Source organism: Salmo trutta, chromosome 13 (genome assembly GCF_901001165.1).
Source record: "Salmo trutta chromosome 13, fSalTru1.1, whole genome shotgun sequence".
NCBI lineage: Eukaryota > Metazoa > Chordata > Actinopteri > Salmoniformes > Salmonidae > Salmo > Salmo trutta.
This window is the reverse complement of record NC_042969.1, coordinates 14,344,068-14,361,715: the sequence shown is the minus strand read 5'-3', so window position 1 is coordinate 14,361,715 and position 17,648 is coordinate 14,344,068. Positions and strand designations below refer to the sequence as shown.

At 46.7% G+C, this 17,648-nt stretch overlaps 1 protein-coding gene across 11 annotated transcripts in view; it reads left to right on the top strand.

Annotated features, from left to right (window-relative positions):
* The window catches only part of LOC115205265 (disks large homolog 3), a 126,688-nt gene that overhangs the window by 106,714 nt on the left and 2,326 nt on the right, over positions 1-17,648 (top strand). For 5 of the 11 annotated variants that reach the window (XM_029771044.1, XM_029771043.1, XM_029771041.1 and 2 more), the window contains 9 exons: positions 1,888-2,083; positions 2,740-2,842; positions 11,802-11,916; positions 14,111-14,287; positions 14,385-14,460; positions 15,352-15,448; positions 16,992-17,033; positions 17,333-17,383; positions 17,501-17,602. In XM_029771044.1, coding sequence (XP_029626904.1) covers positions 1,888-2,083; positions 2,740-2,842; positions 11,802-11,916; positions 14,111-14,287; positions 14,385-14,460; positions 15,352-15,448; positions 16,992-17,033; positions 17,333-17,383; positions 17,501-17,602 — 959 coding nt within the window. Of the gene's footprint in view, positions 1-1,887; positions 2,084-2,739; positions 2,843-3,244; positions 3,676-7,013; positions 7,324-11,801; positions 11,917-14,110; positions 14,288-14,384; positions 14,461-15,351; positions 15,449-16,100; positions 16,147-16,991; positions 17,034-17,332; positions 17,384-17,500; positions 17,603-17,648 lie in introns of those variants that run through there. The other 6 variants (XM_029771045.1, XM_029771050.1, XM_029771046.1 and 3 more) reach the window with 5 other exon arrangements.

The following is a 17,648-nucleotide window of genomic DNA, read 5'->3' as shown; positions in this document are numbered from 1 at the left end:
TGAGTACTGGGAGTGAAGACCACTAATGGGAACCATGCGGAGGGCTCTGCTGAGAGGGGCGACTGTGTGTGTGTCTGTGTAAGCTTCCAGAGCCTCTGCAAAGTGTGTCTTTGCCTTATATCTTAGGCATGTTCTCAGAAGGTTTTTGATGGTCCCTAGCAGTGGTTTGGCCTCTTCAAGATCCTCAGTCCGACACAGTCTGGAATTCAGCCTGCCTGATGATGACTCACAGCAGCTAAAGCTAAAACAGAGCTGCAGCAGGAGCAGTCAAGCATGGGGCTGCTCATTGTGTGTGTGTGAGCACATGAGCGTGAGACGGAACAGTGCCCGAGGGGGCAAATTGTTCATGCAAAGACAGCATGTCTTGGTGGGCCCAGTTGTCCCTTGAAACTCAAAGCATTGTTCGAGGTGAAGTCTGATCATAATCACCACGTTCTTCCTACATGCCTATTGCCAGTGTAGTTCAACCTGTGAGAGTGCCGTCTAAGTATTTCATTTCCTTTTTCAATTTTTTTGGTTCCGTTCGTGGAATGATGTGTATTACTCATTTATATGCTAGGATTTTCTTTCCTGCAAAGGTGTATGAAAGTATTTACTTTGAAACATGTATAGAAAGTGCTTCTCTTCATGCTCTGCGGCAGCATAGTCAAAAGATTGTATACTTACTTCAAAATTAGAGATGTGTGTGTGTCACCTTTTCCAGAATACAAGTTGGCGCCATGTATAAACAGATGTTGGTGTGGGCTGTTTCCTAAACTACCTCCGTCTCCCATTCTATCTTTCGCTCTTCCTTCCCTCTTTCTCGCTCCCTCCCCCTCCCCCTCTTTCTCTCTTCTCATTCTCTCCCTCACTTTCCACTACTAAAACCTACTACCACTAAAACCTCTTGTTAGCTACCTGGGATGCATCCTTAATGGAAGCTTGGGGGGTGTGACCATGGCCACTAAAGTGCTAGGGAAGGTTAATGCCAGGACCAAGTTTCTGGCTAAAATGTCCAAGCTTCTTGATAAGGACTCCATGAGAGTGCTAGCCACTGCCCTTATTCAATACCATTTAGACAGTGCTAGTACTTCCTGGTTTGGAGGCTTATCTAAGCTTCTGAAGGGGAAGCTCCAGATAGCCCAGAATAAGCTGATCATGGTAGTATTGAAGGTGAGTCCATGTACTGACATAGGCAGAGGCTGCTTTCAGGAATCAACTGGCTGCCTGTTCAGGCTAGGGTGTCCCAGATTAGACTGGGTCTGGTTTAATCAGGGTGTCCCAGATTAGACTGGATCTGGTTTAATCAGGGTGTCCCAGATTAGACTGGATCTGGTTTAATCAGGGTGTCCCAGATTAGACAGGGTCTGGTTTACAGGAGGATTTATGGTTCTGCACCCAGATATCTGAATGACTACTTTCCCCATGTTAGGGATGCACACAACCACAGCACCAAATCAGGTGTTGCTAATGTGTGCTTATACAGGTTCAGGAGTAATGCTGGGAAAGGTACTTTCTTGTATATTGGAGCCTCCGAGTGAAATGAGTTTCCTCTGCCCATAAAAATAACGTCCTCTCTGGGCAGCTTTAAAAATAAAGTAAAAAACAGTTTTGTCTTCTGTGCCCATATGAATGTACCCTACGATGTAACTGCAATGATGAGATAGATGTTCTTCTTTGTTTTTATGTTTTATTATCTCGCTGTCATACTGTGTTCAACCATGTCCGATCTTGCCTAGCCATCTTGTCTCAAGAGGACCACAATGTAAATAAGTCCCAGACTGTGTGTTATCCTCCATGATGTGCATCAAGTTTTGTTATTTTTTTCTTATTTTTACGGTCAAATTAATAAACTAAACACTTCTCTCCCTCTTTCTGTCTGTCTCTGCCTCTCTCCTGTTCTCCCAGTCCCACCCCGCGCCCTGACGCTGTTGCTCTGTTTGGCAGGGAGCCGCGGAAGGTGCTGCTGCACAAGGGCTCCACGGGGCTGGGCTTCAACATCGTGGGCGGCGAGGATGGAGAGGGCATTTTTGTCTCCTTCATCCTGGCCGGAGGACCAGCAGACCTGAGCGGAGAGCTCAGAAGGGGAGACCGCATCCTCTCGGTCAGTGGCTTACCGGTGCTGGCAACTAACTAACCAGCCAGCCAACCTGTTGCAGGGTTTATACATTGCTTTAAAATGTATAGCAAGTTGCATAGCGTATACAGTATTAGTGCATTTAAGGTGTTTTAGCACTAAAGATTTACCATCGAAGACTTGCCTTTACCAATAACAATGGAGAGAGGAGTAGACCCAAAGTGGTAACAGAATAAATATGATAAGTTGGGCAGCATGGGATCAAAGTAATCCCAAGAGACCATTGGACCATCTTCCAGTCAAGGTCACAGCTCTCATTTAAACCAATAATCTCTTATAGCTAATGCTTTGTCATCATGGGGGCATGATGACAAAGAAGTACCTTTCTGGAGGGCACATCTGCTCAATGGTCCTCATGGGATTGTGAATCAGCCATTTTCTCTAGTCACAAAACTGTTCATCATGCCAAGGTCATACCTCCACTAATTGAAAACTGATCATCCAGCTGGTGAACCAGGAGATGATTAACAGGATGAGGCTCTCCTCCACATCCTTATGTCAGAGCCAGGTAGTCTTATTCCTTTGTTGGCTCAATAGCTCTGTGAGGAACAGTGCTGGTTGGTCCATTGACCTGTCAATCAAGGCTCCATGGTTGAGGTTCTGCCGTCTGCTGTGTGTCTCAGGTGAATGGGGTGAACCTGCGGAACGCCACCCACGAGCAGGCAGCTGCAGCGCTGAAGAGGGCCGGCCAGACGGTCACCATCATCGCCCAGTACCGACCAGAAGGTAGGAGTTTCTCTGCTCTCTCTCAACCCAAACCTACCTACCCCACACACTTTACATTTTAGTTGCTGTCATCCAAAGCAACTAAAGGTCTGTTTATGTGCAGTAAGGGGGCTGCTGCGCAACCGCACAAACAGCTCCTTCTTTATCTTGATCTTTATGTTGTGGAACAGATGTGCTGAATAATCATCTCAGTCTTACAGAGGACTGCGCTAGATGAGGGGCACACAGGTGATCAAGTTAAGCAAACCAGCCTCTACAGTATTTGTATTTCTTACTTTGAAGCGTAGACCTACTAATGTAAATATTTACAATAAAGCAAAACCAATCTTTCAGAACCATGTGACATGTAAATGTCCCAAGTGTTGAAACTACTGCTGTGGTGTAGGCTAGGCTATGTGCAAGCCCTTACCTGGTCTGTCTTAGTTATCTTGAAGAGAGTCTTGGTTCGCAAATGAGGACAGTAGACTACAGAGCGTCTTGTGATTGGCTGACTGGGCCGAGATTCATGTTCAGGGGCTCCGCTCACATGAATACATTCGCTGTAGAGCCAGGCTGAAGTGGAGACAACTGCACGGCGGGCAACCGGAGGACTGGCTGTTGTCCTTCTTTCCACTGTACTAGGGAAGGAAAACGGAAACAAAACAAACTGGAGTGAGGGCAGGCAGAGGGGCGCGAGGATATACTAGGGAGACGAACGGAAAGGTGGAGGAACTTTTGAACTTCTTCAGCTACACACAAATGTGCATGGGGGATGGGCACGAATTCACAGTCGGCTGGATGTTAGGATCAGATACCACTGGCTGCGAAGTAACACAGCATTGCACTGAACAGAGGTGAGGAAATTAACCGGAGCAGTTGTTGTCCCGCGCGCTCCCATTTACAGGAAAGAGGGTGGAGAGAATACAGTGGAATCAAGAACATTTACTGTAACATTTGTGTCGGCATTCAAGCTTTTGAGGATCGGTTAACGACAGTAACTTGCCATTATATGGGTTTCTGTTGTTGCACAACCAAGTTACGGGGCAAACAAAGTATTATCTTGCCACCAAGCTAAACCTGCGCCGTGGATTAGCTCCTGTTTGCGCCGTTTGGTAAACTCTTAGTTTAACCAGATGCTAGGATCCGTTTGGAATTAGCTAGAATTTAGATTGTATTTGTAGCTAACTAGCTATAGTAGTTAGTTATGTGCCCATAGCTCGCCAGTTTCCACCAAATGCAGTTAGGTAAATTAGCTAGCTACGGTAACGTTAGTTAGTCAAATGATTTGAGGACGTTATCAAGCTAGCTAGCGTGTTAACGTTAGTATTCAACCTTAATATAATAGAGGCTCTCTAAAGGTTTAGTAGCTAGGTAACGTTAGTTATAAATGTTGCATTATAGTGAACGAGTTAGTAAATGACTGTCCAAAGTAGATTGTTAGCAGTCTAACGTTACTCTTGTCAGTGTTATTGATTTAACGATAAGAAATGGCTCATTAGATGACAAACAGGTGGACGCTGAGAGGTGTGGTCAGAGTAGACCGGGCGCAGATAATGTCTGAAGTGTTTCTCGTAGCCGGTTAGGATCATTTAGTTTAGCGTTAATCTGGACGCAACTTTTGACCTCACTTTGACATTAGCTGCATCCTTATAGCCCTGACCAGAATGGAGAAGGTGCGTGGACGTTTCCTGTCATTTCCAGGAAGTGACCTCATCAGGAAACATTTTCAACCACCTGATTGCTATGTCAGGGCGAGGCTTGACCATTTACCTGTCTCATCCGGTCACGTTGACGTAATGTTTACACATTTTTCTGCCTAAAGCAGTGAATGAGTCAGTAGGATTTGATATTGTCATTTTGGCAGTTCTGATGTATTTGTATTTATTATGGATCCCCATTAGCTGCTGACTCTTCCTGGGGTCCAGCAAAATTAAGGCAGTTTATACAATGTCATAGAACAATTCTCATATGCAGGTAACAAACACGAACACAGCCTAATAGCAAAAGCCTAAAGGGCAGGTCATAGGTAAATATGACATTCTTTAGAAGTAGAATCTGGTATGCATGCACACGCTGTAACAACAATTGAAAGGATATGAGCTTTAGGTCTCAGCTCTCCTCTCAGCTTGGACTATGACAGGAATGTAGGAGTCTAAGTTGTAGCTTGTTCTCTCCCATATTCCGGATACCTCCAATAACACACACAACATCAACCTGGATCAAGGATGGTTTAATTACTCTCCACGGGTCTGGCATTTCTGTGGGAAGAAAGGTCAGGCCATGGAGGCCAGAAAAGCTCATTGAATCAGAGTTGGATTCTGGCTCTGGAACCAGTTGGGCTAGTGGCCCAGGCCCGCTAGGCTGATGTGCCTCCATGCACAAGAACAGCAAAGGGTGTCTTTTTACAGTAGATAATTAATATGATGCCCCATCTACCATAGTAAATGTAGCCAGTCTGTTAAATGTTTGATGTACAGGGGTCAAACAATATCTTGAAATAATGTTGTATTTGCCAGAGTGAACTCTTGTTTTATAAAATGCCTCAATACAACAGTGCCTTTTGTAGTATTGTGCCTGTCTACTGTTGTGTCCTTCAGGACAATCTGATCAGTATCTGTTAAAGTCTAGCGCTGGCAATATTTAACCAGACCTAGACGGATGAGTCAAGAGTGCGCTACGATCTGTGGCCAATAACTCAGCTGGCATCCTGAGCTCAGACATGACATGTCCTTAGCCTGGGTCTATTGAGAGGAGAGACCCGGCCCGTTGTAGAGGACAGTCACTCAGTCAGTCAGGAGTAAGTGGAGTGTAAATGCTGCTTCATGCTGGGCTCACTGCCTGGACTCCTCTCTCTCTCTCTCAGGGGCAGGAGCCCGACCGTCCACTCCACAGACCTCTGATGGAAGGCCAGCACTGAAGAATACATGAGCTGAACTCACAGCAGAGAGTAGAGACGGCACCCTTTCATACTTACTGGACTGCCACCAAATGTCACTCTAACTCTCAATCGTAACATGGAGCGGAATGGAGAGGTGCATAGTGTCTCTCACCCCCCCCCCCCCCCCCCCCCCCCCTCCCTCTCTGTCACTGGGGTAGAATGACAGTAGACCTTATCCCTGCCCCGGCGAGGGGTTTCACAGCGACAGGACTAGGCTAAATGTCAACCCCAGCAACTCATTTCATGGATGAGCCCAGGTTTACAGGTTCATGTTACAGTACTGGGAAAAGTAGTCCCAACCTAGACTAACCCAGAGAACATAGCAACATAGCACTGTAAACTTATATTACAAACACATGCCCGGGCTGTTTCATAACAGGATCAAGAGCGGAGCAGGCAGCATCCCCCATCTTCCCCCCCCCCCCCGACAAAAAAATAAAGACAGTACAGCTAATAAGGACAAGCAGTAGGAGATGGCGAGATGCAGAAATGACCCAGTTTCTGTTCTTGTCTCCCTGTACTTCTTCCTTAGGGATCATTCCAAAATGTACTCTCCTATCGTACTTATTCCGATAAGAGTTTGTGCTTTTTGGTAGTGTAGATTTGAAGATTGTCGTTGTTCTCTTATGGTGTTTGGGACTTGGTTATGGACTCAGCTCCATATCAGGTTGCGGTGCGTCAGTCCCCTCTGAAAGCCTGCGTCAGTCCCCTCTGAAAGCCAGGCTAACTGCAGACTACAGCTGTTTTCTGTTGTTACATGTGTTCCCTGTGGAGCCTGGCAGCTGGAGGGGGGCTGCAGGGTGGTCCTGCCCCTCAGTCTCTCTCTCTGGTGGTTAGGACTGAAGGGACGACTGACAACGGATATAGCGCTGCTTACAGACCTTTAGGAGTGAGGGCCCCACCACCCCCACCCACTACACTCTCTCCTCCATTGCTCTGGGGAGCGTTGACTAACGATGTGGTGTGTTGATATTCTTGGAAATAGGACACTAATGTCTGGGTCTCTCCTTCAGTCTTTTTTCTTGTCCCTCCCACCCTCTTATATCCTTGCTTCCGGCAGTGTTCCTTTTTCTCCCCTCCCTTGTCTGAGAGCCAAGTGGACGAGTCTGCCTGGCTGCTTCCGCATAGGCTGCTCTGTGGCTCCTGATAGTGCCCGGGCGTTGCCCCTAGTTACAGGCAGGCAGGCAGGTGGTGTCGGGTTACCTCACCTTGCTGTGCCATCCTCCTGTATCGTTAAGCCGCAGCCAGAGAGAGGGAGCAGGGCGGAGACGACACATCATGCCTCGGGAGTGGTTTCTGTTTGCTTTGAATCCTCTCTACTTCAGGTTTCGGCTGGGGGGGTAGAGTTGAGGCTGGGGACCTACTGCCAGAGAGAATTACCTTTTTTTCACATCTGACAGGGTTTATTTACGGAGAAACTGGAGTAGCCTAAATCATCGTTAGAGGAAAGGTTGTTTCTGAGGTTAGGCTACCTTTAGAACAATGCCGTGCACGATATCTGGACATTGATTTCTGATCATTCTCATATTGGAAAGTGTTTCCATCCAGTCGACTGATTTCTAAGGTGAGTGAAACCCTTACAGGGATGGAAGTCAGACTCATTGCACAACAATATTTTGTTTTAAAGCAACTCTGTTCTAAAAGTATAACCTTTTGAAGTTGACACGTACTAAATGTCCCTTAGTTTGTCGATAGTGGTGACTTCAGAGGCAATGGTATGTGGTAGGTTATCACTCAATGGAATGAATGACATCTTGTCCAGCATGTTACTGTCAATGGAACCTCTGACACAATACTGTTGGAATCAATGTTTTGCTTCCACATATATTTGCTTTATCTTGCCTTATCTCATGTGGTGGGGACTCCAGATACAAACGTTGGTTGCGCCACTCCACTAACGCCATTGTGGTTCTGACGTTTACACGGGTCTCATCACGAGTACTTGTTTTTCGATCAGCGTCTGTTGGTTTTGATCTTGTTGAGTTTGTTTAATGAGGAGGCTTAGGTGGATTCATATATCAGGAAGCAGTGGATTTATACACCATGACAAATGGTCATCCATTCAAACGGGTTGGACTGGCTTTCAAACATGTTGGAGTGGCTAGCTTCCTTTGGAAAAAATCATGTTTGAGTTCCATGTTGAACCTACTTAATTAATCTGCATAATCAATGACCTGACAGGAGATATTAGTGGATGTGTGAGGCAGAGACATGATGAAGCTCCATCTGGTCCTGAGGTAATTAATCAGGCTGAAAAGAGCTGCTACTGAACCACCACTCTCACACTCTGCTCACTCGAGTGCTGAGCCACACATTCAATGGCCAGGAGACGCTAGCAGTCGACTGGGTTCACTTCACATCACTTCATAAAGCAAGATCGTTGCCTCGCTTCAAGTCCTTAGGAAACTATGCAGTAATTTGTTTTTTTTAATGTATTTCTTACATTGTTAGCCCAGAAAATCTTAAGTTTTATTACATACAGCCAGGAAGAACTATTGGATATAAGAGTGACGTCAACTTACCAACATTACGACCAGGAATACGACTTTCCCAAAGCGGATCTTTTGTTCAGACCTCCCCCTGGACATTGGATCTAATCCCAGAGGCCGACCCAAAACAACGTTGTCGCCGCAGGAGAGGCAGACGGAGCGGCCTACTGGTCAGACTTAGAAAGCGAGCACACTATCCAACACTTCCGAGCATATTACTCACAAATGTCCAGTCCCTAGACAACAAGGTGGACGCAATTAGGGCACAAGTTGCCTTCCAGAGAGACATCAGAGATTGTAACATTCTCCGTTTCACAGAAACATGGCTCGCTCGGGATATGTTGTCAGTCGGTACAGCCACCCGGTTTCTTCACGCATCGCGCCGACAGAAACAAACATCTCTCTGGTAAGAAGAAGGACGGGGGTGTATGCCTCATGATTAACGACTCGTGGTGTAATCATAACAACATACAGGAACTCAAGTCCTTTTGTTCACCTGACCTAGAATTCCTTACAATCGAATACCGACCATATTATCTCCCAAGAGAATTATTTTTGATTATAGTCACAGCCATATATATCCCCCCCTTGACAGCCCTGAAAGAACTTCACTGGAATCTATGTGAACTGGAAACCATAAATGCTGAGGCTGCATTTATTGTAGCTGGGGATTTTAACAAAGCTGATTTTGAGAACCATCCTTCCTAAATTCTACCAACACATTGCTTGTAGTACCCGCTCGAGCAAAACACTGGACCACTGCTACTCTAACTTGTGCGATGCCTACAAGGCCCTCCACCGCCCTCCATTCGGCAAATCTGACCATTACTCCATCTTGTTGCTCCCCTCCTATAGGCAGAAACTAAAACAGGAAGTGCCCGTGCTTAGGTCTATCCAACCCTGGTCTGACCAATCGGATTCCATGCTTCAAGATTGCTTTGATCACGTGGACTGGGATATGTTCCAGGTAGCCTCAGACAATAACATCGACGTATACTCTGACTCGGTGAGTGAGTTTATTAGGAAGTGCATTGGAGATGTCGTACCCTCTGGGATGATTTAAACATAACACAATACAAACAGTGTAGTTATTCCCTCCGCAAGGCAATTAAACAAGCAAAGCGTCAGTATAGCGACAAAGTAGAGTCAGAATTCACCGGCTGAAGCACGAGACGTATGTGGCAGTGTCGACAGACAATCACGGATTACAAAAAGAAAACCAGCGTGGACATCGACATCTTACTCCCAGATATATTTAACAACTTCTTTGCACGCTTTGAGGCCATAGAGTGCCACCGACACGGCCCATTACCAAAGACTGTGGGCTCTCCTTGTCCGTGGCCGATGTGAGTAAAACATTTAAACGTGTTAACCCTCGCAAGGCTGCCGGCCCAGACGGCATCCCAAGCCGCGTCCTCAGAGCATGCGCAGACCAGTTGGCTGGTGTGTTTACGGACGTATTCAATAAATCCCTATCCCAGTCTGCTGTCCCCATATGCTTCAAGATGGCCACCATTGTTCCTGTTCCCAAGAAAGCGAAGGTAACTGAACTAAATGACTATCGCCCCGTAGCACTCACTTTTGTCATCATCAAGTGCTTTGAGGCAAGTCAAGGATCATATAACCTCCATTCTACCTGATACCCTAGACCCACTCCAATTTGCTTACTGCCCCAATAGGTCCACAGACGATGCAATCGCCATCACAGTGCCCTAAACCATCTGGACTAGAGGAATACCTATGTAAGATTGCTGTTCATTGACTACAGCTCAGCATTCAACACCATGGTACCCTCCAAACTCATCATTACGACCCCACCCTGTGCAACTGGGTCCTGGACCTTCTGACGGTCCGCCCCCAGGTGGTGAAGTTAGGAAGCATCTCCACTCCGCTGATCCTCAACACTGGGGCCCCACAATGGTGCGTTTTCAGCCCTTTCCTGTACTCCCTGTTTACCCATGACTACGTGGCCATGCACGCCTCCAACTCAATCATCAAGTTTGCAAACGACACTACAGTGGTAGGCTTGATTACCAATGACAAGACAGCCTACAGGGAGGAGGTGAGGGCCTTCGGAGTGTGGTGTCATGAAAACAACCTCACTCAACGTCAACAAAACAAAGGAGATGATCGCGGACTTCATGTAACAGCATAGGGAGCACACCCCCCCCCCCCCCCCCCCGTCCACAACGAAGGGACAGCAGTGGAAAGTGGTAAGTTCCTTGGCGTACACATCACGGACAAACTGAAATGGTCCACCCACACAGACAGCGTGGTGAAGACGGCGCAAGAGCGCCTCTTCAACCTCAGGAGGCTGAAGAAATTTGGCTTGTCACCTAAAACCCTCAAACTTTTACAGATGCACAATCAAGAGCATCCTGTCGGAGTGTATCACCGCCTGGTACGGCAACTGCACCGCCCTCAACCACAAGGCTCTCCAGAGGGTGGTGCGGTCTGCACAAAGCATCACCGGGGGCAAATTACCTGCCCTCTATGACACCTACAGCACCCGATGTCACAGGAAGGCCAAAAAGATCATCAAGGACAACAACCACCCGAGCCACTGCCTGTTCACCCCGCTATCATCCAGAAGGTGAGGTCAGTACAGGTGCATCAAAGCTGGGACTGAGAGACTGGGACTGAGAGACTGGGACCGAGAGACAGAAGCTGTTTTTCAATCTCTCTAAACAGCCATCACAAACATGGAGAGGCTGCTGCCAACATACAGACTCAAATCACTGGCCACTTTAATAAATGGATTTAATAAAGGTATCGCTAGTCACTTTAACTAATGCTACTTTAATAATGTTTACATATCCTACATTACTCATCTCGTGTGTGTATATACTGTGTTTTATACCATCTGTTGCATCTTGCCTATGCCGCACGGCCATCGCAAATCCATATGTACATGCATTCATATGTACATTTTCTTATTCCATCCCCTTACATTGTGTGTGTATAAGGTAGTCGTTGTGAATTTGTTAGATTACTTGTTAGATATTACTGCACTGTCGGAACTAGAAGCACAAGCATTTCGCTACACTCAAAATGAACATCTGCTAACCATGTGTATGTGACCAATAAAATTAGATTTGACATTATTGCAGGCTGTGAGTGTTGTCAACCTTCGAGCTGGAAAGTGGTGCAATGATATTTTTAGGCGCTGTATGTGAGAAAGAAATGGGGAGAAACACGGAAGTGTGAGTGTGTTAGGGTGTTCGGTAATTTTATATTTGAATAACTTAAATATTCATATGAAGTATTCACTTATATCTGTGTTCATGAGTTTCTAGTGGATAGACCATATGGTTCAAGAGAAAATAGCCAAATCAATGTTAAAGCATTTCTGGTAGTTTACTGTTAAACATTGAAAGTTACCAGTATTTTACCCTACCTTTGCAAACCTAATGTGTGTCATTGTGGATATGGACACAGTTTTGCTGTCCCTGCAAGTGCATCAACTGTACATCTGATTGTGTGTGAGATTTAAAGGGGGAGAAACTGTGTGTGTGACATTCTGACTTGACACCATGTGTGTGTGTCCCTGCAGAGTACAGCCGGTTTGAGTCCAAGATCCACGACCTGAGGGAACAGATGATGAACAGCAGCATGAGCTCTGGGTCGGGCTCCCTGCGCACCAGCGAGAAACGCTCCCTCTATGTCAGGTATCAGAACACACACACACACACAGACCTCCCTGCGCACTAGCGAGAAAATCTACGTCAGGTATCAGAACACACACACACACACACACAAACCTCCCTGCGCACCAGCGAGAAACGCTCCCTCTATGTCAGGTATCAGAACACACACACACACACACACACACAAACCTCCCTGCGCACCAGCGAGAAACTCTACGTCAGGTACCAGAACACACACCTCCCAAACTCATCACATTTAGCTCATCACTCACAAATACTACGATTTTTCATAATCACAAAGTAGGTCATCATTAGACTATCAGATGCCAAATATCTGCTCATCTGATTTCATTTGATGAGCAAGCTTTTCTGTTGGATGCCACACATTAACTATTTTACAAATAGCACATCCTATGACTGGCGAAAGTTCTGCCGGTATCATAATGTTATCACGCTGTGGGCATGAAGCCAAACTGTATGGAACTCCAGCCAGTAAGCCAACCAGCCAGTCAGTCAGGAAGAGCAACAGGTGGCAGGCAGGCCTCTCGCTCTCTCTGCTATAATGAGTGCAGCTGCCTGATTCAGGACAGGAAGGGCTCTGGGTGGGTCATGGTGAAAAGGATTAATCTATGATGTAACACTCATGTCCTAAGTACTGGAACCATATTTCAAGTTAAGTGCTGTGTAGCAGCTTCACGTGAGCCCAATATGTAGGCTACAACCCCTGCAATAATATGAACACTTTCAGATCCTATTTGATGGAGATTCTTGACAGAGAAAGAAGCATCTTACTATGAACACAAGCCAGATCAAAATACTTGAAGTGTAATCAGTTCAATGTCCTAAAGGGGGGGGGAAAGGTACATGGAAAAAGTAGGATTCTTCTGCTGTGTGATTTGACCGTTCGTGTTGTCCCCCAGCAAGACTGTAGCTCACTGGGCCACCTGTAGATGGCATAAACCAGGATGACTAATGCTCCATAAGACTCCTGTCAGCCAGGGAGAACCATCTTCTCCTTTCATCTGTGTGGGTGACTAAGCATACAGTTATGGAGGAAAAGGCTGTCTGTTTTAGCCCACTGCAGCAGCCTCTGGAATGTGAGGAGTCCTCTCCAGTGCTCACACACACTCCAACAACACACACACACACACACACACACACCCAGGGTGTGTCTGAATGCCTGTCTGAGGGGAGGCAGTCATGCAACCTGGCAGTGAGACTCAATACCATTACCTGCGGGTAGCTGGTAGCAGGGCTGTCTGAATACTTCAGACCAGGAAACCAGTAGGGAGAACACACTGGTAATAGTATCTCCATACTGGACCTTCAGACCAGGAAACCAGTAGGGAAAACACACTGGTAATAGTATCTCCATACTGGACCTTCAGACCAGGAAACCAGTAGGGAGAACACACTGGTAATAGTAACTCCATACTGGAACTTCAGACCAGGAAACCAGTAGGGAGAACACACTGGTAATAGTAACTCCATACTGGACCTTCAGACCAGGAAACCAGTAGAGAGAACACACTGGTAATAGTATCTCCATACTGGACCTTCAGACCAGGAAACCAGTAGGGAAAACACACTGGTAATAGTAACTCCATACTGGACCTTCAGACCAGGAAACCAGTAGGGAAAACACACTGGACCTTCAGACCAGGAAACCAGTAGGGAGAACACACTGGTAATAGTAACTCCATACTGGACCACATAGTGTCCTGCAGATCCAGGTCAGATTGGTGGCAGCAGTGGAACCTGTAGAGCAGGAATTCCTCCCTGTAAAATAGCAGTGGATGACCTGTCTGACAGAGAACAGACAGAGAACAGACAGCCCGCAGCAGCCTAGCTGTCTTCAATAGAAACTGTGGCAACAAAGAAGCCAGTGTCTGTTTTGCAATAACATTGTCAAGTTTCATCATGAGAAGCAGTGGGTTTTAAACTTGATAACCTGTTACTAGTATGGTGCAGTAATATGTTGTTGAGTGATTGACTCTAACACCCCTCGTCCGTCTGTCCGTCTGTCCGTCCGTCCGTCTGTCCGTCCGTCCGTCTGTCTGTCCGTCCGTCTGTCCGTCTGTCTGTGTGTCTGTCTGTGTGTCTGTCTGTGTGTCTGTCTGTGTGTCTGTCTGTGTGTCTGTCTGTCTGTCTGTGTCTGTCTGTCTGTCTGTGTGTCTGTCTGTCTGTCTGTGTGTCTGTCTGTGTGTCTGTGTAGAGCTCTGTTTGACTACGACCGGACCAGAGACAGCTGTCTGCCCAGCCAGGGCCTGAGCTTCTCCTATGGGGACATCCTGCATGTCATCAACGCCTCCGATGACGAGTGGTGGCAGGCGCGCCTGGTCACACCCCACGGGGAGAGCGAGCAGATCGGGGTCATTCCAAGCAAGAAAAGGTAACCTCAGCACCCCCATTTACTTCCCAAAATGTGCCGCTTTTGTGACTTTCAAAGTGCCTCAGTAAGCGATTTGAAATGGGTCTTTTCTATGCAGGGTGGAGAAGAAGGAGCGAGCGAGGTTAAAAACAGTCAAGTTCCACGCCAGGACGGGCATGATCGAGTCCAACCGGGTGAGTGTGGAGGGTGGCTCTCTGGTTCTCCTGCCTGGCAGTGGGGACCCAGGGAGCTGAACCACTTCCCCCTCCCTGAGGCAGGCAGTGTGGGAACAGGAGCATGTAACAGGGACCAAGCTACTCACTGGAACTAGTGCAGGAAACTAAAGACTCACGATACGTTACATTGCAGACAGGCTACCAACCAGCTCATGCTTAATAATTAAGTAATAAGGCCCGAGGGGGGTGTGATATATGGCCAATATATCACGGCTAAGGGCTGTTCTTGGGCACGACGCAACGCGGAGTGGTATATACCACCATATACCACAAACCCCTGAGGTGCCTTATTGTTATTATAAACTGGTTACCAATGTAATTAGGGCAGTAAAAATAAATGTTTTGTCATACCCATAGTATATAGTTTGATAGACCATGGCTGTCAGCCAATCAGCATTCAGGGCTCGACCCACCCAGTTTATAACGCTTAATAAGAACTGTCCTATCTAAGTGCATTAGTGTTTTTGATATAAAATCTGTGTAAATCAGGCAATGTACGAAACCGCTGGTTCACAAATCTAGGCTCTCGTTGGTCAATTATTGATTGGCTAAGTGTTATGAAATGATCATGTAATATTTTGACCCTGTTATTCACACTCCAGTAATGATATAAGAAAGCAATTTCAGCTTCTATATACCGTTTCTAGGATAAAAATGGAAGTAGCATCTCCCCTTTGCATAAGTGTTCCATTCATTTCACCCTGGTTATCTGCCTTAATTTATTGTTAACATTTTTAGATTTTTGTCAGTTTTTATTTCATTTTGCATGTGTGTTTGGTGTCCTCGTTGAACAAAAACATTCTGTGTTTTTTGTTTCATCCCCCCATCATCATGCACATCTCCAAGCAGTCAATCAAAATAAAGCGCAAAAAAAGCTTCAACCTCTCACACAAGTTCCCGTTTTACAAGAGCAAGGAGAATATTGTGCAGGAGTTGGATTCTGAACGTGAGTACCCAACGTGTGATAAGAGGGTTTTGCTTTTCGCGCTTTTCCTCTCCGCTTCATCTCTCCACTCACCTCTGGGAGCAGACCGTGGCTGTCTTTCCCCTCTCATTCAATCACCCAGAGAGGACCCACACAGACCCAGGCCGGTGGTTTAGGTGTCGGCCTCTCTCTGGTGTCCGTCTGTCTGTCCTCTGGTGGAGACTCCAGGTGTGTTCTGCTGGCTGCCAGGGCATGTGTGTGTCTGGCTGCACTAACACAGTAACAGTGTACTGCTTCTAGAGGCCTTGATACACCCCCACTATTTACTGCTGCCCAGTCAATCCTCATCCACACAGTCACTGACCCACAGAACTAGAATCACATTAACTGGATGGCAGCACTAAAAAGCATTAAGACCAACGGGTCAAAATCCCATTCTTAATGGGACTGACTGTGTCCAATTGAAAAGGGCATTGGATTTCACTGGGAATAGAGTAGCTTTTAGGGAGCACAGTGCCTTGTGTTGGTCCCCCCACCATCTCCCTGCCTCCCAGCGAGCAGCACAGCACACCTCACTTGCTCTCGGCCTGTTCCAGCGCTCACTAACCTCCTCTTCTTCTTCCTGTCTGCCTCTTCTCTCTCTGTTTCTGCTCTCACCTGTCGGGACACTCAGGACTTCCCAGGGTTAAGCGATGACTTTTATGGATCAAAGAGTTTGAGTAAGTGTGTGGTTGGACTGGCACGCTGCAGCTGCTGTCCCCTGAGCGCCGAGCTAAATGCCTGTTCAATGCAGACCCGACTGGCAATGGCTGCAACACACACATGCGCTCTCTCTTGCTTATATATATATACATACACACACACACACACACACACACACACACACACACACACACGCGCACGCACACCCCCTAGGGTAAGACTACAAGCGTTAGACCTCGTCTGACTTCCTCCTCCCCTGTAGGGATTTGACTGTAAAAGTTTAGCAGGGCATTGTCAGAGAGTGATTACTTGGAAGAACCTACCGGACAGGGTTTTTCTATCCTGTTTTCCCCTGTTAGCCAGCCAAGCTGACTGCCCAGTGCCCATGCATCCTGGTTAACTTCCCCAGCCGAGCTGACTGCCCAGTGCCCATGCATCCTGGTTAACTTCCCCAGCCGAGCTGACTGCCCAGTGCCCATGCATCCTTGTTAACAGGCTAACCTCCACTGTTTTCTTTTGCTTGTCCCTGACGTTGTATGTGTCGTCACAGATTCAGGCCCCTCCGTAGGAAACGTAGGCAAGGGACCGCAGGGTCAATTGGGACTTTGTGAAAGGAAACACTTCATTTCCTATTGCTGCCACCTCCAACCACTTCCCCCTATAGAGAGTGATGTCACTCTGAACAAGGCTGTTGTTTTCTTTGGGGTTAAGCAGTGGGACAATGGGGATTTGTTTTTTCTTCTTGATGTCTCAGACCGGTGGTGAACATATATCTTTTTTTTCTCACCAAAATGATTGTGGCTACTACAACCACTGACGGGTTTAAACTTTCCCCACCCTAAACATGTTCCTCTCCTTGCAGAATGCCTGACGTCAAACACCAGCGACAGTGAAAGCAGCTCAAGTAGGCAACCGTGTTTTTCTTGAAAAGAAAATGTTAATGCCTTGTTTCTAAGACAATCTACCGAAATGAAAAGCATGCTGCACGTCATTACGCCCGTATCCAGAACTTATTTCAGTCCTCTGTGCTGTAGTTAGCTGGCATTCCACTGAGGTGGTACCAGGCACTTAGTAGGAAACCCTTCTCTTATGTGCTGTTATGGAAAATGTGACTGCATGAAAAGACTACTTTAAACTACTCTGGTCATCCATTGTCATATTATAATAAAGATGGCACCTGTTTTCTTCCTTTCTGCTATTCAGAGGGCCAGGAAGACACCATTCTCTCATACGAGCCAGTGATTCGACAGGAGAGTAAGTATAATATACGTGTATATATTTGTTCTCTGTGTTGGAGACCGTTCATGCTTATGTTTATTCCAGTGTTTGCAGACATTAGTTCTGACCTGCTTCCTCTCCTCTCGTTTGCAGTTCATTACACGAGGCCTGTGATCATCTTAGGCCCAATGAAAGACCGAGTTAACGATGATCTGATTTCAGAGTTCTCTCACAAGTTTGGCTCCTGCGTTCCTCGTGAGTAGACCACTCCGCAACGTGCATCACATTATCACAGCAGTGT